This window comes from Petromyzon marinus, chromosome 1, assembly GCF_048934315.1.
Source record: "Petromyzon marinus isolate PM22_M1 ecotype Great Lakes invasive population chromosome 1, UKy_Petmar_22M1.pri1.0, whole genome shotgun sequence".
NCBI lineage: Eukaryota > Metazoa > Chordata > Hyperoartia > Petromyzontiformes > Petromyzontidae > Petromyzon > Petromyzon marinus.
The window spans coordinates 18,976,412-19,000,788 of record NC_133667.1 but is presented as its reverse complement, the minus strand read 5'-3'; the positions used below and the strand labels follow the sequence as shown (position 1 = coordinate 19,000,788).

At 41.3% G+C, this 24,377-nt stretch overlaps 1 protein-coding gene across 1 annotated transcript in view; it reads left to right on the top strand.

Annotated features, from left to right (window-relative positions):
- The window catches only part of LOC116948518 (uncharacterized), a 205,551-nt gene that overhangs the window by 36,266 nt on the left and 144,908 nt on the right, over nt 1-24,377 (top strand). The window contains exon 2 of the mRNA XM_076072861.1: nt 13,150-13,207. Coding sequence (XP_075928976.1) covers nt 13,150-13,207 — 58 coding nt within the window. The remainder of the gene's footprint in view (nt 1-13,149; nt 13,208-24,377) is intronic.

The following is a 24,377-nucleotide window of genomic DNA, read 5'->3' as shown; positions in this document are numbered from 1 at the left end:
TAAACACAAACTAATATCTAGGCGAAATGGATGCCATTAATTTGAATACAGATATGATCATTTGCATTTAATGTTAAAGCAAGGCCCTACTGGGGGTGGGAGACCAATCACGACCGAGATGTGATCATGTTACACTGGCATATAGCTCCTGGTCACACAGTAAGTCCTCACTTAACGCGTGTTCTCGCAATGCGCTTTCGCTATGACGCGGTTCTCCTATTAGGGAACACTTTTCACAAAATCCGGAACGTGCCGGTTAAAACGCGGAACACTCCTGTTAAAATGCAATTTCTGAGCAGTCGAGGGCAAACTACTTGCTTGAGCTGAGTGGCTGAGCGGTGTGATACAGTACGTGGAATGATACAGTATGTGTAATGTATGGTGTGTGCGTATATCGTATCTTGCCAAACCTTATCGTTGCATTATTTATGGGGAAATTGTTTTCGCTTCACATATTTTTCGCTTAACGCAGCACTTTTCAGGAAAGCATCTACCGCGTTAAACGAGGACTTACTATATGACCATATGCAAGAAGAGGGTACAATAAACACCCTACACGTGCAGTGTACAGTACGCACTGGCAGAGTGACAGGCAGTGACTGGCAAAGTGTCAGGGATTGTGGAATGCGGCATTCAAACAAGGCTTCAACAGGCGTAGGAACGCTGTGGAGGGTTGCGTACGGGATGGGAGCTTCCTTGGCAACATGACAGAAGAGACTCAAAGGACTACCGCAAACGGTCGGCGCTGCGGTGGCATATACTACAGCCTGTTCTCCTATAACGCGGTGGTTATGTTCCTCCTGAAGAAGAGCGCGTTATGGAAAAATCGCGTTGTAATAAATAATATAGGTTAAAGCACAGTCTGCGATAACACGCGAGGTGCATATGCAGGCTGAACAAAACTGAGGGGCCCGCGGGTAGCATCTAGAAGCATCCAGCAGTATCCTAGTGCCTTGTGTGATGCTACGCTGAGGCAGCCGTAACAACCGTGTTAAGCCTACTCGCGTGACATAGTTCGTAATATCCAATTCGCATCCGCGTTATATATATACAAAAAATGTGTTCCCTAATACATGAATCGCGTTATATCCAATTCGCGTTATGAAAACACACGTTATAGGAGAACCAACTATACTCCCATGTCTGACTTAGTGGCAAGAGGTGGTCTAGGGGAATACTTACCCACTTTCCCAGGATAACCCCAGTTATTTAGATTAATTTGCCAAGTAACTTTGTTTATCTATGGTCTCGACCCTGTATCTTTGGAAGAATTTGCCGAATAACTCCAATAACCATGGTGTAGACCCGGGCTATATGGATGGCCACGCACACCCGGATATTTGGAAGAGAAAACTGGTTTTGCTGACTCCGGATAAATTAATTATTGGATAATAGGTTGACTGAAAATAATACCTTTGACTGCACATTTAAGCCTGTCATTAAGGCTGTGTTTTGGCCTTCTTGCTGGTAAATAAAAGTTTGCATTTAATGCCCAATGCAACCGTTTCCGGGTAATTCCGGAGACATTTGTACAGTAGCATTTATTAAAGCTGCCAGTCTTTAGACCAATTCTGACCATTGAATCTCATCAGTAGTCACGTCCATAGAAATACTGATGTGTTTTCAGATCTTGCTGAAAATAGCACTCCATATTGTAGGGCCAATTCAGCGCAAAATATCTAAATTGTCAAAATACGTATTGTATTGTTTGACATTGTGTTAATGTTTATCCGTTTGACAGTGCAGAATGATAATTGTTACAAACACCGGATGGCCCGCTAGTAGTCAATTAGAAGTGTTGCGAAATCATCTTGTTCGCATGTCTAATTAGGTAGAACAGTACATGTAATTGGAATCCCTAACCTGGCTTTCTCCATGGAGTGATGAGATCAGTTCAGATGTAGGGGTGAAATGGGTAGGAGCGGCACTGGACCGTCGATTGATGGCGACGGTGTAGGGATGCCTTCATCCAACAGTAGATAGACAATGGTAGATGGTGATGGACCTTGACTTCTACATTGAGGCTGTGACAATCGATGGAAACGTGTAATTCTGTTCAGCGCATTTCAATCAGTCACATATAGAGCATTTGTTTTTAGTCTATTTCGAATACAGCATTGCAACGTCCAATACAGGTAGAGTATGCTGTGGACTTATAGCTAATGTAATAGATAACTTAAAGTCCTTTGTCAATCCACTGCTGGATGAAATCCTACCCCCCGCCATGCTGATCACGGGAGTTGTTTGGTGAAACTTCGCCAGGCCGATCAGTGTGGGTTGGCGACACACATTGTGTCCTTTAAATATTCCTTTCCCGAGGTTACGAATACTTTGAAGATACGGTACTGTACACCGTACTGTATTTACTCTGAAGGGAGTTTGTTGTGGAGTTATTTGTGTTTTGTATTCTTGTGTTTTTTTATTGGAAATGATCAGGGGAGCCAAGGAAGGAGCCTCGTTCAGTTCCACTGCCCCTTGTCAGATTCTCTGAATTTGTGAACGCTGCTGAAAACCTCCCCAACCAATGTTTAGATGTACTAGCAGTGATTTTTGAAGTAAAGCGTGGGAGGAGGGAAGAACCTTTCGGAGTGGCGATGCCAGCCGTGCGCCAAACTCAGCCGACTCACACGATCGGTATGCTTGGCATATCCTACGTTATTTTAATTACCATGCTTTAATATAGCGGAATGTGTGATAAGCACAAGAACACGTGGGTTTTTTGTACCGTATAGTACATTACAAATAGTTTATATTCTTAGCTCTTTCGGTAAAGTCACGTTGAAGGGAAACAATAAATTATATATAAAACAAAAAAATTTTCTCACGACGTTTCGACCATAACACAAACGGTCATCATCAGGTGTTTTATTGTTTCCCTTCAACGTGACTTTACCGAAAGAGCTAAGAATATGAATTACTGCAGTCACGAAAGCTTTAAATACAAATAGTTTGTATTCCAAAAGACTACACAGTATGTTCAAATTCATGTACAGTGGGCATACCTGTCAACCCATACGGTTTAGCCGTATTCTTGTACAGGGGGGTTGAGTTTTCAGGTCCATAAAGCGTACAGCCGTTTCAATACGGGCAAAAACATTTTTTTGTCTTTTTGTGTTTCTCCCTTGTGGTGGGACTTTGTAGGATGAACGTTAAGATTTGTAAGGGGCACGGGGTGACCAATAAGGTCTGAATTGGTCTGTAGTAAGGTAGGGCACTGATAGGTATGAGTGGGATACTTTTTGAGACTTCACGTAAAACTGCTTTTGAGGTTTTTTTTAATGAGATTTAAACCGACTCGGTGAATCATGATGACTATCCTGGTTGTAGTCTTTTTTTTCTTTCGTTTGGCCACTGATGTAGACGCAGAGCCACAGCTGAAATTTCACATTCAGGTGGTCAAGCCAGATAACCACGTCAGGAGCAGTGGGAGTGTAGTATCGCTGCGATGTCTCCTTCGTATTTGTGGATCGGGAATTGTCCTCGTTAACTGTTGTACGGTCCTGTTCTGGGTGACCATGTGTGCATCAGGTATCCGCATCTGCCATGGTTTGTGCAGTGGATGCGGTTTAGGGTGGACCATGAGCTTCGTGGAAGATCAAACCCAGGGACAATCTGCGTTGGGTGTTTGTGAGTTATTTGGGAACTGTACATGACCCTATACAGCAGATACGCAAAATAGGTATTTACTTACAGCCGTTAGAGCATTTACAACGATTAACCGGGTCATTAATAACTGATAAAGATGGCAAGTACGGTAATGCAGTTGTGAAGGTTAACCTGTTGAGGAAAATGTTAAATGTAGCCTTTCACTATGCCTATCGTGTCATCCAACTTCGTAGAAATGCCATTCTCGTGTTGCTACGGTAGCCGGAGTCAGGTGCTGTACCCTATTTATTCATTGTAATTAGATTACAGTAGTTAAGTGCTGTAATCGCCCATCTAGCTTGCACCAATGTTGTCTTCGTTACGGTATTTGAATTCATATTGGCTTGATGGGAAGGTTGCCTGCCGCCCATTTCATATGTAATCACTTTCCGCTGATGGAAATTTTATATTTTACGTAACGTTTATGACTGCACATTATTTATTCGTACAGACTTACTGAATAAGGGATCTCATTGTGAAAATTAATTAAAGAAATACAGTACATGAAACACCTTGTAATAGTTAAGGGGTCCAGCCTTGCAATGCTTGCTCACACCTCTGCTGGTGGAAGCGCCTCTAATAAACATTTCTAGAGTTTGTCATATCTCGAGATATCAATAAAAAAATACTCAAAGCAAAAAATGTGTATTTGCTGCCAAAAAAACCTGCTATACACTAAGAGTTGGGTGTTGTGAATCAAATGCCAATGTTGGGTGGATGTTGGGGCGAAATGAGGGTTTGCCAGGACAATGTGCTGTGGGACTGTGCAGTAGTGTGAGAACGTGGTGCTTTAAAGCCACGGAAGTGACATTTTAAAGTCACTCAAAATAGCGCTGTAACATGGTATGTGTGGTAGCATAACCCAGAAAACAACACTGTTGACATAGTGTTGAGACTGTATCAACAGTGAACGAGAGGGAGGTGGTACTATGGGGGGTTCTGTAAGCAGGGAAGACAAAGGACCTCTGGAGCAGTGAACTGTGAACATAGCAGACAGATAACATGCATGCAGCCAGAGTAACTCATCACACGAATATTGACTGTGTGCATGTATATACACAGTATATGTCATGTGAATGGTAGTGTGTGTGAGGGTGGAGGGGAACTTTATACCGGTAACCACGATGGAAACACCCATTTACGCTTGTGCTGGAGGCCTCGGAGAGGAGAGGCGTCTATGATGCCTCCTGGCAAAACCCCATTTGGTGGAGCCAGACTCTACCCCTCCCCTCGGGGTTTATAAAGAAACACCAGGAAAACGCTGAGGTTGGCCACGTGAATGTTCGAATGCTCACTGCGAGGAGAGGCTTCCATTCTTCTGTGGGGAGCTGGACCAGTACCGCTGGGACTTCTGTGGTGTACAGGATATCTGGTGGACTCGTTCTGGCTCCAGTCACCATGAGGGGTGGGCAGTTCTCCACTCGGGGTAGGAATCTGCCAAACAACAGGGAGTGGCACTTTTGAACAAAAGAAAGTGGTATAGGAGCGTGGAGGCGAGGGGTGGTAAGCTGAGTCCCAGGCTATTGTTGGCTCACCTTCCCATCAATGGGAGGAGAGGGATGGTGGTGGTGGCTTACGCCCCCACAGAAGATGAGCATCAGTGGAGGGATGCAGGCAAGGCGAACTAGTCAGAAGCCTTCTATGACCTCTTGTCTCAGGTGCTGGCTAAAGTGTCCCCAGGATAGAGTCATCCTCTTGGGGGACTTTAATGCCTGAGTGGGTCATGATGCAGACACCTGGTCTGGAGTTATTGGAAGGCACAGGCCAGATCAGCTCAATAACAACGGTTGGAGGCTGCTAGACTTCTGTGCAGCCCATGATTTGTAATCACCAATATGCTGTTCCTGCATTGGTGCATTCACACATTGCGGATGCATGCTGGGTCCAAGCAAGGACGTCTGCTGGACTACATAGTTACGGAACAGCGAATGCCGACCACGTCTTTGACACCAGGGCCTACCGTGGAGCTGATCTTCCGACCGACCATCGGCTTGTCATCTGTAAGATGCGCCTATCATACTTTCACTGTGGTGGCAATTATCCATCAAGGACCCCACTCAAACCCAGAATAGCCTAGTCTTATCTAGCTGATTAAGGTTGCAAGTGTGAATGTCATCATCGCTAACAACTGGGGTTGGTATTGTCCTTTCCTCCTGACGTCGAGGGGAAATGGGTGAGTTTCAAGACAGCAACTCATTCATCTGTTATGGCTGCATTGGGTAACTAGTCCAGACCTACCCAGAATCCCTGGCTAATGGAGGTGTTCCGGCTAGTTGAAAGTAGGCGGCAGGCCCACTCCCACCATCTACAACATCGCACATCCAAGAACGAGGCTTACCACAGCCTCTGCTGGGAGGTTCAGAGAGCTGTGCGGTGCTGCTAAGATGAGTGGTGATCACGGGTTGCTGAGGTCATGGAAACTGCCTCAGTAGCACGCAATGATAAATCACTTTTAACAACATAAAAAAGTAATTTACATCGCCACACCTACCACCATCCTTAAGGGAAAGAATGGTGATCTGATCTCAAAGAACAGGTTCGCAGGTTTGCTGAGCATTACTCTAAGGTCTTGGGGGAGGGGAAATACCTCAGCTCAAACAAAATCACAGGGTAAAGTGGGGTTGACCCTGCTGGTGCCGCTTGTGCCTCAAACATTGGAGGAAGTAGCTACTCCTTGTGAGTGGTGCCATACATTGTGGAAGTGCGAAGGATGATCCGGAGCTTGAAACCACGTAAAGCGCCAAGGATAATTGACCTCGCAAGCGAACTACCGAGGAAGGGTGGCATTTGTGTGCAGATCGCCCCATTTGACATTAGGGACAGCACTGATTGCAATGGCACCCGGGGTTTCTCCATCCTCAGTGTGCCAGAAAATGTCCTGGCAAGAATTGTTCAACATTGCCTTGCCCCTCGTCCTGGGTCACTAATTGATTCCAAATTGATACCGTTGGCTTCAGAAACTTCAACACATGTGGGAACAATGTCTTTGGGATGTCCGCTCTCACTTTAGCCGCTTGGGGTAGGTCAAGGAACCTTGCTCCTCCCGTCTACAGATGCTGCACATGCGAGGTTTGCATAGCAATGGACACAGCCTCCGCTGTGTGACCCAACTGACTGCATTTAAAGCATCCTTCATAAATGGTGAATTAACGACAAGCCACAGTGCGACTGTGGCCATGCAACCTAAACTATGGACCATATGGTAGTCTGAACTACTTCAACGTAGGAACACCAAAACTACACGAACTCTCTCTGTAGCTAGGAGGCCTCAACATTGGCAATGAGCTGCTGAACATATTGCCATACACAAGGATATATAATTCAATGATTGGATACTTTTCGATTTAAAGCTTTTGTGACTGCAAGGATTAATCTTCTTTGGTTCTTTCGGTAAAGTCACGTAGAATGAGATAAAATAATAAATTGATTATTGTGTTATTTTATTTTATCAATTTATTATATTATTCGCATTCTACGTGACTTTACCGAAAGAACCAAAGAAGATTGGATACTTATTTCGTGTTACAAGGAGAATGTCGCATTGGTTCAAATTTGCTTTTAAAGCATTCAGTATTTGTTCACCACTATAGCTGACTAATTTGCGAGCTCCAAAGGCAAATTGTTGCAACTTTAGACGTCCCTCACAATTGTTATACTATGTTCCAAGAGCGACTACAGTACTGTACTCAAATTAAGGCATCATCATATGGTGCCCTCCCATCGTGGAGTGGAATGGCAAGTGTTACATTACTGCACAGTCAGCACTCAATTAGCGTTTAGATTCCTTATTTATGGACAGCTTGAATGTCACTGTTTTTTTTTAATATGGTGTGAATAACTATACTGGACCAGGATTTAAATTTGTTTTATCTAATGTATTATGAGAATCGTGAGGACACTTAATCTACACTTCAGCCTATGGATTACGTTTACTCTGATTTTGTGTTGTACATTGATCCTTGTTGACATGCTTTTTTTAGTTTGATCTATTTGCTATATTGTAGCTGTTCTTGTTTGTTTTTTAACTGGAATCTCTCCTGAAAGATGCTATTGTCACTAGGCTCTCACGTGACTATGAATACTGTATGATCTCTTAATGGTTATCAATGGATATTAGCAAATAGCCCAGCAGGTGGCACTTTAGTGTTAAGCGTGCACTCTTGCCTGACACGAAACGCGTATCAACTTGCATGCAGAGACTTGAAACAAACATTCGCTTTTGCTCTCCGTGTTTCGCTCAGGTGCCCTCTGGCCTACTTGAGCAGCGGAAAGGATTCTTCTGCGTGAAAGCCGTACTTGTAATACTGCCGAATACAAACAAATAATTTACGGAAGACCGCTGAAGTTGTTTTGACCAACAAGGTGGAACAGAAGATTACGCAGCGCTGCTGTCATTAAAACAAACCCCCATTCTCCCTATCCTTCACAAAGGTTTGTCTGGCTTCATCTTACCGCTATTTCAGTGGGGTCAATATCTTCCAACGCAGGTTACCCACACCCAGCCCAGGGCCTGTGCTGTGGTTGCCATGTGCGACATGTTACCACTGATCCCACGTCAAGTCAAACTTGGAGGTGTACCAAAGTTCATAGACATTATTATGAAGGCGGTGTTGCTGTGCACAGACGTGGCGTTAATCTATACGGTCTTAATTATATAAGGGTGTATTGCAGTGAACATATGTTGCCATTATTACATTTGTGTGCCTCGTGAGAGTTTTGCATTGTGGTGTGTGCATTGCATATTTCACCATCATTTATTGTCTACTGATAGTTACTTTATATGTGATACAATTTAGTTGACTTGAGTTTTTAAAAGTGGTCTACTTATATCTGAGACATTTCCTTCATTTACAATCTGAGTGTTGGATTTGCTCTCCAACACACCGGTGTGCCATACTAGTAACGAATTGACATGTTCTGTTTACGTGACAAACCTAACTAATTAGCTGTGTCGGGTGGTGGCGGGTTTAACGACACATTTACGCGATCTAACCCAAAAAAATACCAGTCTTATGGATGATATCGGTCGTGAAAGACTACGTGTTAAACAAACATTGGGGCGACGTATACCGGGGACCCCCTTGTACTCCCCTTTTCACCTTTGTACAAGAACATCTCATCCGTTAATATTCTTCATATTGTGCAATGTATATCCTAGATTGTGTCATTTTCCCACCTCATCTCGGTGCATATCCCACCTGAGATGAAGCCATCAGCTCGATTTTACGTTTTGACTTCCTTTTTTGATTGCTACACAAATTTAATTCAAATTCAAGAACGTTACTGGGCCCTTCCTACCACCCGCCGTGCCTGAGCTGAACTGAACGAGCCGATTGGTTGAGTGATCAGTGGGAAGTTTGAATTGGCCAATCGGGGGATACATAGTGCCGAGGGACCAAAACAGGGAGCATTTGATTGGTTGGTGGTGACTGATGGACAATTTGAAGGAGATGTCTCGGATGTAAGTAGATCCACTTTTAAAAATTCAGCAAATTAAATTGGATCACATATACAGTAACTATAATTGGACACTAAATGATGGTGAAATATGTATAAATGCATATAGCACAATGCAAAACTATGATCTACAATCCTGTAATGGTTCGTGGATCAGGTGATTCGTGTAGATGGAATATAATGAATTCAAAGCTATGCGATGCTTTGATCAACGTTGTAGATATCCTTCCCCCATCTATTGTTAACTATGGGAGTGGCTTTGCTCAAGTATTCAGTGCCACTATTGAGCGGTCTTTTTCACTGAGGTTGAACTTGATGCCACTATGCAGCATCAGCCATTGCTTCTCGAATCTGCACTCTGCCCATTATTTGACCTTTAATTCTAGTGGCTGCTTGAACGCAGAGTAGTTGGATGAGTGGAATCTATGGCTCAACCACCTATTGCAAAATGTATAACTCCACCTCTGAGTCATAATACTGGCATTACAGTACAGTATAATCAAATCATTGATGTAATACAAATATTTGATCTTTCAAGAATTCAATGGTGAATACATATTTCTCTCACCCACTGTTGAGTATATTGTATGTACAACGCCAAATTTTAAAGGCTCGTTAACTATTACTGTGAGTAGTTATTTCCACGATGTATAGTTTTGAGAATTAATATGAAAATTACATTCAGACTCATACTTATGTGCATTAATCTTTTCATATAGCAATCAGTAATCTTAGAGTCCAATTTGTACTGTTTTATATCAGTGTCACTGTGCTCAAATAAGTTTTGTGGCCACGCTCAACTCCCAAGGTGTCCCTCAGCCAGCGGTAGAAATTCTATATATCTATAACGAGGACCAAAGGATGTCTACTCTCCACATAGTAAAATTTATGTTATTGTCCCTTGAGGGATGATGGGCAGAATTTCCCCTAGACCAGAGATTTACCGCATACGCTTCCAATGATTATTTGATTACTCGAGTCTAACCACATCGTCAACTAGCTAAAGTTTATACAACCACAATAGAGCATTTAAAAAGCCTGGCAAGTTAAATGTGACGACGATATATCAATGCAATTTTTGGTTTCTTCAGGGAAACTAATTTCAGGCACAAACTCTTCACAGTAGCCAGTTTGCATTGAGAGTTTCACAGTTAACGAATGGGCGACAAGTTAAAATGTATGGTGTCCGCTAACCAGCAGTGTGCACATCAGCTTACTCAATAATATTTTCGAATTAGAAAGACACTCAATTTTGACTGAAAAGGTTTAACTAGCATAAATAAATCGTTATAATATATTTAAATTTTTAGTAAATATTGATTAGCTGATTTATTCAAAATACTCTGTGTGTACATGCTCAATGCAATGTAACACGCAATAGCCAATGACGTGTCATTGACCAGAATGTGTCATTGTCTATAATGTGTCAACGTAAGTTCATAAATGATAAATCGGTGCAGTCTTGTTTTTACCAATCTCCAATCATCTTGCATGCCATATAATTATCATTTTTAATTACCTTTCAAGTTCCAATAACAAAATAAAGATATGCGTATGCATTGAGTATTCTTATCTGAATATAAAACATGTCTAGAGAAAGTGTTATTGGAGATGCATATTGCCAGCACAAGTTGTCTCTTTTAGGCATTTGTCAAAGCGCTCCATTTATTGAGACACGAGCAAGGTCCTGTGGAATTAAATTTGAGTGCTGGTCGCAGCCAAGATGCATCATTTTTCTGTCAGTAGGGTTTCTGACAATGGAATAGATCGTATTTATTTGAGGTTGATAGAACATGTTAACATTGTATTGTAAATGACACGTATATATGAATAACATTGATAAAATAATAAGCTGGAACATCGAGAGGGTAGTACAGCTAAATAACTAAAATACATATATTTTTTTACTTTATTTTTTACCAGGTAAGGCGCCACTGATCTATATAGCTCTTTTTTGGAAGAGACCTGGCCACAAATGATAGCTCAACGCAGTGGCTTATCATGTGGAAATTTATAGCAGTCAAATACTCAAAATGCATGTTTCTAATTGTGGAGGGATAAACCAGAGGACCTGGAGAAAAATATATGCAACCACGGGGAGAACATGCAAACTCCAAATATACAGGTGTCAGGGTTGGGATCGAATCCACGACCTCCTGTATACCAGGCGAGGTAGTGTAACATCTTGCCACCATGGCGACATGTGAAATGAGTATGCTGTGTTGATTTATTCACCGAAATATAGTAACAGTGACGATTACACAGCTCTTGTGAGAGCCAAACACTAGTGTATTACTAATTGTCACGATATTCCAATTGTGTTTCCTTTGCATATGTGGTGCATGAAGCAGCAAAATATGATATTGTGTCCAAAAAGACACTCTGCACTACTCCAGTACTTGGTAATATGATGTAACATGATGTTCACTTCCTTCATGCATTTTTTAGTCAATAAATATTCAGAACCCATTTTAACGACGTTTGCATAATATTGATAACATGGAAAGGATAAAGGGAAGTTGGAAGAGCTGGCATCTTGGAGGAATCATCTGGTCAATCTTTTGAGGAGGCAGTATGTAGAGCACAGTATATGTCAATCAGTACAGCAATTCCTCGCCAACCGCGGGGGTTAGGTTCCAGGAAACGGCCGTGGGAGGCAAATCCGCGGTTGTTAAAGTACAGGGCCTATGGGATATATGGGGTTAGGGGAACCATGGTTCTGGTCAGACTCATCATAGCTTAAGTTGCCTGTTTCTTCACTTAACACAAATAAAATTGAGTACAAAACACACTAATGTAATAAAACGGAAATAAGCATTGCTGTAATTTTACATACCTTTCATATTGAGGGTAGAAGTCCATGAATGTGACGACGACGATGCTGATGACAATGACGATGAGATGATGGGGGAAGGGGTGGTCAGAAGGACCAGGGGCTCGCCCCATCCTCTTCCTCCGGGTCATCAATGACGATGAGATGATGGGGGAAGGGGTGGTCAGAAGGACCAGGGGCTCGCCCCATCCTCTTCCTCCGGGTCATCAATGACGATGAGATGATGGGGGAAGGGGTGGTCAGAAGGACCAGGGGCTCGGCCCATCCTCTTCCTCCGGGTCATCAATGACGATGAGATGATGGGGGAAGGGGTGGTCAGAAGGACCAGGGGCTCGCCCCATCCTCTTCCTCCGGGTCATCAATGACAGATGAGTGGGGCAGGCGAGGAGGCAGGCACAGAGGCACCACAAAACAACGCAACAGCCGATGAGCTACGCAGTGCGATGGAGGGTGCGGTGGTGCGGAGTAGAACCGTGGCCCCGCCAAATGTGTCAACATTAACAGGTCACGTTTGGTAAATTGGTATTTACAGATAATGAACCGTGTGTACATGAATTACGCGGTTTAAAAGGTCCACGGTTGGCGAGGGATTTGCTTGTATTCAAAATGATAAAGCACAAAAAACTGCCACGTACAATCATTGGTTCTTATGTCCATTACAGTAATTGGTTAGTTGTTTATTAAGATCCAGCCTTTTGCGTTCTACTAAAGTTTATCCTTAAAAAGTGTGCTAAGCACTTTAACTTACAATGCAGATCACTGGTTGATGTGAAAGTTCAGTGTCAAAGAAATACTAGGACAAAAAACTCTTGTTCTTGCCACTGTGGTGTAGCTTTCAGTGCTGTAAGTCATCCACAAATACCTCTTCACTTTAAGTATGAACACATCCATGTGGTTTCTTTGCTGCCCATTGCTTTACACTGACACCCACGTTGATAGGCATCGGAAATAAATAAATAAACTAAAACAAAATACTCCATTTAAACCCAAGCATGTCCATAACCAGTACCGTATATAAATCAAGTCACGTTTCAAAACACAAAGGATTACAGTTTTAACACGTAGGCTTTATTATGATTACAGTCTAGTCATTTGTTCAACTGTCCTTTGGTCTGTTATTACAATGTTACAGTTTTATGTGTTTTACTTGGGCTATTTTTTTTTAGTAAGACGTGTTTGCTTTCCTCCCTCTGCACGATGTGTTCCTTAAACAGCAAGAAGCTGATGCCATGGACTCGCGTTCGGCAGAAACAACCCCGAGCCAAGACTCAGGTGGGTGCGGTGCCGTGCGCGTGTTTGTGTCTCCACGCCTGCCGTGGTTCTTTCTGCCTGCCTGCACTTTTGTTCCATTGAGAACTGTTGGAGGGAGGCTCAATTTCCAGTCCAGACCTGCAATGCTGGGTGGCTGTAAAAAGCTGGTCATTACCCCGCTAGCCACTGAACCAGTTTGAACTGGGTGTAATGATTCCTCCAACGGCAAAGGGACAACGGCACAGGAATATCTGTGCAAGGAGAAATAATAAATAACCTGAGATTCGCGGATGACATAGGTCTGATGGAAGAAAACTGCACAGTACTGCAGGAAAGAGTGTTTGTATGCTGAATAAGTCAGGAAAGGATGAAGGACTGAGGATTAACGTGGGAAAGACTAAAGGCGATGGTGTTCGGAAGGGAGGACATTGAGAAATACGTAATGATAGAAAGCAATATTGTGCATGTAAAGGAATTTGTATAAATGAGAAGTCTACTGACATGGGACAACGACTGCACGGAAGACATAAGAGCGAGGATCGCAAAGGCAAAAGGTGTAATGGTAGCATTCAATAACATCTGGATAAGCAAGCAAATCAACTACAAGACCAAACTGAACATCTTAAGAACGTGTGTTCAGTACAACTTTGTATGCCTCCGAGACTTAGACATTAAAAAAGACTGACGGAGATAAGAGATTTGCACTAGAAATGTATTGCTACAGAAGGATACTGCATCTAAGCTGGAACCAGAGTGACCAAGGTAGCAGTAAGAAAAAGGTTGCACATAGAAGAAGACCTGACGCAGGCAGTGATGAGAAGGAAACTGGCACTGTTTGAACACACGTAGGATGGACAACAGGAAAATTAAAATTGTGTTGTTTGGTAAAATGGAAGGAACCAAGAAGAGAATTGCTTGACGACATAAGAGATTGGTGCCAGAACGATGTGCACCACTTGAGCATATTGGCACAAGACAGAGGGAAGTGGAGACAAATGACGAAATGTGCAGTGGACACCTACGGGCTGGCTGCCCATGGATCGTGATGATGATGTAATGATTCCTCAAACTAACCCTTTCCCATTCTGAGACATCTGTAAGCTGCAAGGTGGGTCCCGTTCGTTCACCTCTGATTCTCGGAACGTGCAAGTGGCTCAGCGTTAACAATATTTAGAGAGGCATAGCGCCGTTGTTTTAAAAGACATTGTACTCACCGCAGAGAACTGTAGCGACAAGACTGCATGGCCTTATGGGAGCCTCGGTACCGATAACGTTATTTGATTTTTGCTTCCAGCTTCGTTTCGATGACGTATGCGTAATCGGAACTGGAAAGGGTTAAACATTGTTTTAGGGTTTCATTTTTAGGATTTAAGCATACCATCTTTGCAAATTGTATATTAAAGTGCATTTAAGATTATTTGCAAGTGGCCACTGTTTTCTGTACGATGGTCATATTTTCCAATGGCTCTAAAATTAATTAATGAAAACTGTTGGCGTACAACTACATACGTTTTTGTAAAAATCGAATATGTTACTGGCTTCATCGAGCATGGGATACAATTTGAAATGTACACCATTCAAATGTAGAACATTATTTAGTGTAATGTTCCTTTAATAATTACATTTTAATACATAATATTTCCAAATGGTGTTAGACCAGAGGACGCCGAAAGCTGTCTCTGGTGTGGACCAATCAGTTTCAAGGACAATGTATATATTATCAGAGTATGTTTTTTGTTTGCATTCTGACCACAAATATTGTGGTTAATGCAGACATGATTCCTAGTAAAAAAAGGTTTCAGTTTTGTTGCCAGAAAAAAAGGGGGAAAACTATTATTTTACTACATCTGGATTTAGAAAATGCATTAGCTGCATTATTTATTCTGTTGTAACTAAAAAACCAGGCAAGAATAAGCAAACACGTCATCCTGTTGTAAGTATGACGAAACAAAATGTAAGCGTTCCATAAAACTCCCTGTCCCAAGTCCAAGGGTTCCTGATTTGTAACTTTATATAGTGTGTGTTCAGATGTAACTGTTCATAATAAATCAATTTCATGCTTGCTTCATTCACAAGAGTATGATGATGTGTACTACACTTATATCATGGCTTACACCGAATATTTATTTTAAACAATAAAACAAATGTTTGCCAGAAACAGCTCTTATATTCATAATGTAACACACCTTTATAAGCATGAATATTCATTTGCATCTCTTTGTCTATCCACTGCTGGATGACGGTCTCCCCATACCGTGTCGGTCATGGGAGTTGTTTGACCATACTTCACTACGCTGGTCGGGATGGGTTGGTGAAAGTCGGGCGGACCCAGGACTTGTTCAGATATCACTATTGCCATGAGTCCATCCCACACTTGTATCAAAATGCAGAACACATGTTTGGAAATGCAGTCCTGTACGTAAATATGCAAACACCTTCAGAAAAAATGCATCCAGTCAATACTATTGTCATTCATATTTCTGCACACTCCATGACATTCAATTTGTACCGGAGTGTGCCAGACACATGCAAAGATAACAGTCTGCCAGCAGTATATGTAAGCCTGTGTATTACAGTGTGTGCGTGAGCATGTGCGTGATAATCTTATGAGCCTCACCCTGTAATTACGCACGCCCGGCAGATGACATGGGGACCCTTCCAAAAATCTTTGTAGATTATCATCACATTAATGTCTATGTAAAAACGGTAGACTAATTTTAATTGCAAATGCAATCATAAGCGATACGTTTTGCTGTTGCAGATGTTGGCAACGTTATTACCATATTCTCCTGGTTATGAGTCGCTCTGGAAAGTTAGCGCACATGTAACGTGTGCCCCATGCCAATAAAGTGATCCAAATATGGTCACACACACGCCTACTGCATTAGGAGAAACCATCCCAGCATTTGCTATTAAATACAGAGAAATTCGTGTGGATTAAAATCCATAGCATATGGTCATTTACCGCATTTCCATTGTATATGTTTCCACATTCACATGCCAGTATGGTTAGTAATAGTAAGATGCTGTAACGGTAAAAAAATCGTTTCTTTAAAACCTTATTTTGTAATTGCTAAAGTGAAGGCCAACTACCATCTAAATGATTACATGAGCACACAACGACAGTATGTTCTCATGAATACTGCAAGCGACATGAAGAGGTGTGTCGTTAAATACTACCATGGGCACACGTGGTGTTAAAATGATACGTTTTTGAACTCGAGGCCAATAGTAGTCCCATACATTCAATTTACCTGTAATGGTTATAATCTTAATGGTTACTGGTTACCTAATATATTTTGTTAGCGTATTTATGGTTTGATATACAGTATAGTGTGTATAGAAGTGGTGGTCTAAATGTAATTTAATGGTTATAATCTTAATGGTTACTGGTTACCTAATATATTTTGTTAGCGTATTTATGGTTTGATGTGCAGTATAGTGTGTATAGAAGTGGTGGTCTAAATGAAGAAGGGACATTCCCAGAAACATAATCTATTATATATTGTTTCATTTAAGGTAGTGTTGTTGACAAGTGTGTTGAGTTTTTTTTTATTTGACGTTTAGGCAATCAATGTACTCTTAGTGTCGTGGTATTGTATATATATTTTATCAGGGATAGCAAGGTCTCAAGATGTGTTGCACTCTAAAGATCTCCCACTCTCAGCTCAGTTCTTCACTTGGTGTTGATGAAAATGTTAAATATATTTTGTTCGATTTTTTTTGTAAAAAAAAATTAAAGCAGACATGTTTTTAAATTGTACTATTGCAAACATGCTATGAAAAAAACCAGTAGATTTATATTTGGAACTTAGGGTGAATAGGGCTTCACCTTGAGTCAGAGAGATTGTCACATAATTACTTTGAAGTCACTCCAGTAGGCCTCATTATCCACATTGGCCTCATGCGTTTATGTTCTGCAAAGCGTATCACACGTCACATCATTTTCAAAATTCTCAGAGATGGATTAAGCTAAATTAAGTGAAAAGCCGGGTGGAATATAAAATGCTTTGCACATTCATTCATTACTAGGCCGGAGAACATGGTTTCATTACAGATGGCTGTCCAAATTCCAATACAGGATTTCAGCTGTGCTGGCTCAGTACTCTGATGAAGCATGATGGGCCACTACTTCAAGCTTATTTTAAAATAAAAAATAGGAAGTGTCACAAAGTTCTACAAAGTGTTGCTAAGAAGTGTGCATGTCCATAATGCTGTCACACCAACCTTAAAATTACTAAATTTTCAATTAATTGAAAAAGGCAAAAGTGCATTGATCTCAGTGAATACTATAATTGAAAACATACACGTATATCTGTGGATTGTGTTTTAATGTTTTTATGTGCCCACTACAACTACACATAATTGCTTTTGAAATTAGTACCAAGGAAACAATATCTGTGAAATGTCATCTTGTTTGCTAATGACATTAATGCAACCAAGCACTCACATGTGTTTGGCTTGCTTTGTATAAAAATATGCATTATTTTTAAACGTGAAACGTTTTGGTGTTTCAATATGTCATGCTAAGTTTTTGGACAGCAGTGTAATCTTTGCATGATGGGAGAAACTACCTCGGTGCTCCATGCAACTGACTCACTAAATTACTGAGTCTGTTTGATATTGGGTCAGTGAATGCTCATATTGGCATACCTTTTTAGAACTCATTTCACGTAATTAATTTCTGATATCAGATCTTACTAAAAGGCAAAGTTGTGATAAAGAAATGAAATGGGTAAACCATTTATTAAAAATGTAATTAGATGCAAAATAATGAGCCATTTTAAACAGATACCAAATAGACATGAATCTTTAATTCTAACTAATAAACCTGAGCCAAAACACTGTAAACAATATTCTGTTATAACCGCATATAGAGTAAAAGTGAACGTTTAAAACATTACTTCTCCATAGAAGAATCATCTAAATAATACTATTTTGGTGTTTTATTTGTTTTGCTTCTTGACCTGCTTCAGTTTTGACTGGGTGGATCAGAGAGCTTAGCTAAGCAGCGATATGTTGGATGACTTATTGCCTATGTCAAAGAGTAAAGCCACAAGTGAAAAGATTGTGGATTTAATCCAGATAGCAACACGGGATTAAATATAGGCCAGGAATGATAAGAAAGAATATAATATGTTGATAATCTTGTCATTATTTTGTTATGTCATATATTAATTGGTTTGTTCCACTTAATTCATTGCAAACCAGAACTGAGGCTAGCTTTTTAAAATATAGTCTGGGTATCCAAAATGTATGTGTACCTCTGAGGCAAGGCAGAAAAATGTGAATTGCATCAATTCTCCTGTAAACTATATTGAGCCTAATTGGTGCAGCTTTTTTTGCGTGTAACTTTGAAGCACATTCCAAATGTTGGGAAACTTTAGTAGCTTACATTTGGCAACATGTCTTACCTGGGTGGCTGGCACAAGAAGTCCAGCATGAGGATCTAGGCCAGGGGTCGGCAACCAAAATAACAAGAAGAGACATTTTTTTCTCGAATTTGGTACAACTCAATAGTTTAAGAGCCGCAATGCATGTTTAGAGGAGATGGTCCTTAACAAATAACTCCATGAAGCAGTCCTTACAGAGCCACATGCGGCTCCGGATCCGTAGCCTGCTGACCCCTGATCTCGGCAAAGAAAGACACTTGATCCGCCTAGGAAGACAAATCTGAACGTAGGGAAACACGAGGAATATTAATTAAGGGTTTATTTCAGCAGGGAGGGCCCAATGAGCTTCTCGGCAATATTTCATGGACGTCCTGCTACGGTACAGATGCTGCACAGTGGAGATGTCAATTACAATCCCGGTGTAATATGTCGTGATAAAAACAGCGGGTATTAGTACATCCTTTACATGTTACACAAATAGGTCGGACACTTAAAAAATAAAATACAAAGCATGACAGCATTATTTTACGAGCGTAAATAAATAAACTAATAATGCAATTTAACAAAGCAAACAATCGGTAAGTGTGATACATACAGGCTTACCACTCCAAAAGACAGGTTAATACTGCATATCTTTTTGTTTTTTTTTTAATATATCCACACCATCATATTCACTCAAAAAAACTCATCCATGTTGGAATTAGCATTGGCATGATGGCTATGTAATCCAATGCAGCTAATCAGAGTTGAAGGAAACTAATTTCAATTGGAGTTTTAACAAAGTTGCTGTATGTTGCGCAACTACATGCCACTTTATTTACTCTGGTAACATGTAAAACAAGGCAACATAGATATAAACATTATTTAGCATTGTTATTGCATCTGAATTGCACCGTTCAAGTAATACGTAACAACTAAGTTAACTGCAAAGACATATATTTAGTTACGTGACTAACCAAATCAAGTACAGGCGATATGGTTGTGTGTTATTGGTCGCTTGGGCTATTGTAGCTGCCGACCTTTAAAGGATCCTGGCTAGATCTGGCTCTGTGAGTTTAACATGCATGACTTGTAACGCTTTGACAGTTGAATTTATTTGGCAAGTTCATTCCATCCAGCTGCCTCTCCCGACAAATGTGTAAACCACACTGAGTCGATTGGAAGGTCGGGTACTGTGCGGGTATTGCTGCCTCTTTCAAGAAGTTGAGCGAGCATGGAAGAGTAGACCAAATACCTATTAAGAGGGGCTCCTTAGAGCTCCCTGCATTTTAAGCCCTTCTGTCAGCAGTGGCGTGGGCAAGACATTGTGGGGATGAACCTTTACCACCTCTTCATTTGTTATGTTTCGCTGAAATTGTGTTGTGGCTTTTCATAATAATATCACCAAGTTTAATGTATATGTTTTACTTTAAGAAAGTCAAAGTGTCCCTATGGTCATTGAGCTTAGAGTTGTCAAATCTCTACTGGATGTTATCAATCTGTGCTCTAAAATCCACACTCCTATGACAGGGAGCTGTCCATTTATAGAAGAACTGTGGAAATGCCATTAAGTGCTACTCAACTGGTGGTACTCATTGCATCATTCCTGGAGTAATGAAGGGTTTTATTTGCTTCTTGCCACAATTAGAAAAACAAACTGATAATTGAGGCAGTCACTCTACCAGCTGAGCTGCATACATGTTGAAATTGATTTTGTATCAAATGTTTCTGAGAAGATATTGATTGGACTTTAGTCACTTGTCTAAAAACAGCACGTGATAAGTTCCAATGGAAATGCATTTAAAATCACGCAAATCCTCAGAATGTTCGTTACCTGTGCAATGCATACAAACACACAAAGTCACGCAGTGGTCACGTATGTTGCTTGGCACTTTGAGGAGTTAATTCTGTACTTGTGATCACAGCAACACTATGCCTATTCCACATATGGTTCAAGAGGCTGCGAAAAGGCAATATAGTTAAATGATGAATAATACGGTGTAACTCTTTTTCTATGATGATGGGTAGAAGGATTTGCAGTTTAGATAATTTTTTGATATGTGATGTTTTGAGGAAAGTGTTGCAGATCAATAATTTTGTGGATGTTTATGGGAAATATCTAATTAAAATAAAGCCATTTTCAAGCATCGTTTGAGTTAATTTCATATCTCTGAAGCAATGGGGCTCATTTGCTTTATCTGTTTCATGTATCACCATGGGATATATAAAGCAAGCATGACAGTCTTCCTTTGGTCCGTGAAAGCATGGAATTGCGCAGAGTTCCATTGCTTTCTGGACCGGCGTCTATATCACACCATGTATATGTATGTATGTTGAACTTATTTTGCACCGTACGTAGCCACCTGTGCTGATCGGAGGCGCAGGGGAACGACAACAAACTAAACCCAAAAAGCAGTTCTAAAGGAAGGAGTTTTCAATCTAGATTTAAAAGTGCATAACTCCAGTGGCTTCCTAATATCGGAAGGAAGAGCGTTCCAGACGGCCCCAGAAGCACATCTGAATGCATGCGATGTGGTGACCGCTGTCTTTGTTCAATAGCTAGCCAAAAGCTGCCGCGAGGATGACTGAACTTCGCGTGATGATGGTTTATGCTCCTTGATGAGATCAGCAGGGTATTGTGGTTCATTCGTGGCAAGCACTTTGTGTGTAATGAGTGGGACCATGTGTTGCACTTGGCGTGATATCCTTCAGTCTGAAATGTTGCTCACTGGACGGGATGTTTTGTGGGTTCATCTTTATGCCAGAGGCATGTGGGAGTGATGAGGAGAGAGAGCCACTTCTTGTGCTCCCTTGTGGATGTGTGGGAGAAACCTATATTTTATTATATCACCATGGATATTGTAACAAAAAAGTAATGTTTAAGCTCCGCCAAGTATCATTTGACATGGTACAGACGTCACGGGAAAGCAAGAATTTCACTAGTCTGCAATGTAGTGGTCCATAATGACTTTTCATTGCTATTTCTGTTTTCTCGGTGCTCATGTGATTTTTCTGGATGGTTATGCAGTATTTACAACATTGTTACTATTGTTATTGCATGGTTTTCCTGTGTCGTGTTGTGTATACTGCAATGCGTCACGTGCTGTGGAGATCATTGCCAGGAAGCACAGGGGCGAGGGTGATATCCGAAAACTTAAAACAATCTCCCAATTGTTTTATTTTTTAATATCTGGCTCTGAGGATAAAATAATCACATATGCAATGACCAGTGTGGATTATAGTATTTGTGAGTCAGAAAATAAACTATAATAGATAATACGCAATGTGTAAGGCAAGTTTGGGTACAAAATAGAATATATCTTGAGATTCTGAAATATTATGCACACGTGTACTTGACTAACAAAACGCAAAAAATAAGCAATATTGTAGATAACTGTTTTAAACATGATGATTCTATACTCTTTGGTTCTTTCGGTAAAGTCACGTAGGTAAAAAAAATAAAGTTAATCAAATAACGACGTTTCGGAGGCAACACAAGCTTCCGTCATCAGGTGTAACTAGCACAGCAAAAATTACTTTCTACAGTAGCACAGCAAAAATTACTTTTTACAGTAATTTTGCTGTGCTAGTTACACCTGATGACGGAAGCTTGTGTTGCCTCTGAAACGTCGTGATTTGATTAACTTTATTTTTACCTACGTGACTTTACCGAAAGAACCAAAGAGTATGGATCATTGCAGTCACGAAAACTTCAAATCTAGAATGATGCGTCTAACAAGAATGCAGAGATTCCATGAAGTGAGGTAGTTTATAGAGCATGGCATGCTACCTCCGTCATGACTGGAGAATTCGAGAAATGAACATCCTTAAAGCTATAATGATAGAGCATGGGTGATAAAAGATTATGAGAAGACTTGGAACATTTTTCATGGAGAATTTGCATCTGAGAGAGCTGTCTTTATGTTCAACCGCGGTTGGAATTGCCATTATATAACCTAAGATAGGCGAGAATGCTATAATCCTTTTTTTTTAGCATTGTCATACTTACGGTACGAAAGAAGTTAAACATAGTATATACAAACATCATCATCATCATCACCACCCACTTGGGGATAAAGGACTCCCCACACCTTTGCCACCTCTCACTGCCCTGCGATGCCACAATCCATCTCACTGCTGCACATGAGCTGATCTCGTCGAGGTCGTCTTCTCCCGTGGGGGCCATCCCATTAGCGGTCTCATCCATCGGCCATCATCCCGTCCAGCGATGCGCACTGTGTTGGCCGACTAACTCTCCTTAAGTGTAACATGATGTCTACTTATCAGTGGAATAGGATGAATCGGTCTCATTGTTGGTCGTAGAATTGTGGGAATAATGAATGGGAACGGGGTGAAAGGTTGATAAGCAGTGAGGGTTTGTGAGCGGCGATCGATATGCACCATTGACTTTAGTCTGTGCCAGATGTGTTAAAAAGTGGACGTTAAATTATAAATGCATGTACATACATATCTGCATTGATGATTATGATCATACTAGTATATTTTAAAGTATATCTTTGTAACTTTTAACGTGAATATTTAACAAAAAAGTAATGTTTAAGCTCCGCCAAGTATCATTTGACATGGTACAGACTGAGCCAGTCTCTTTTACAAGGGATTGCTTTCCATTGGTTTGTTGCATTGAAGAGTTAATGCCTGTGGCAGTGCGTGTTATCCTGTGGGGAGTGGTAGTGCAGCAGCTAGTGTGTTGCGCTACGAACCCGGCGATCTGAGTTCCGTTCCTGCTCACGGCCAACACCAGTGACGATTATTTGAACCAGTCCTGGGCCTCCCCTAGGTCGACTCAGCCTCAAATGAAAAGCTGGTGTGGTCTACAAACATCATCACTGGGGAGACAAATGCGGCCGGTCGTGGTCCTGGCCACCCACCCCCTTCGTGTGCCTGCATTCATAGGTGCTCGTGAACATCACTTCCCCCACACGTCTGTTAAGGCTATACGGGGGATCTTTGTCTTTGTATCCTGCACAGATGACTTCATAGTTCAAGCCTATGATGTCACCTCTCATGTGAGATTATGGGAGAGCTTTATGATCTCACGTTCTCATGTATAGCAAATGTAATAGTTTCACCTTTGAACCCCCCCCCCCACCGAGCTTAGACATAAATTCCATTTACTGCATATCTGTAGCGACATCGTTGGAAGCACTGCAGAATATGCAAAGGGTAGGGTTGGGGGTAAGATACCTACGTGGGGTAAAAGCCGTTTTTTTTGTCCCGGTTGCTTACAGGAAATTATGTCATCTGCCGCAATCCAGTTGAGTGGCGCCTCCTTCAGGGGTACCTGCTACTCCTGGTTTGTGCAGCTCAACACATAATAATAACGCCTGAGCAGCAGTGCAGGGCAAATCGACCTTTTACGCCCCCCCCCCCCCGCCATAGGTTTCTTACACCACCCTACCCCGCCTAAGACAGCTATCGAAAGCAGACTGGAATCAAAATGACATGTATTTATGTTGAACTTCTCCCGCATCCATCATACGTGGCCAACCACGCTAATCGGACGTGCGGCAGGCAAGAGTGGGTTGAAGTGCTTTTGAAATTATGACCGGATAATGTAAAGTAACGTACCGACACGACTGCAAGAATACTTGTATAATGAATGCATACTACCTGCTTTGACGTATGGATCAGCCATATGGACACCAATGAAGAAAATGTAACAAAACTGAAAATTTCACAAAAGAAGCCTGGGGAGAAACCTTGCTTGGAATTAAACTGAGAGCAGGAAAATCAATGCATGGTGGAGGGAATATAATACAGGTTAAGTATATAATTTGATCGATTGATAAAAGTACGTG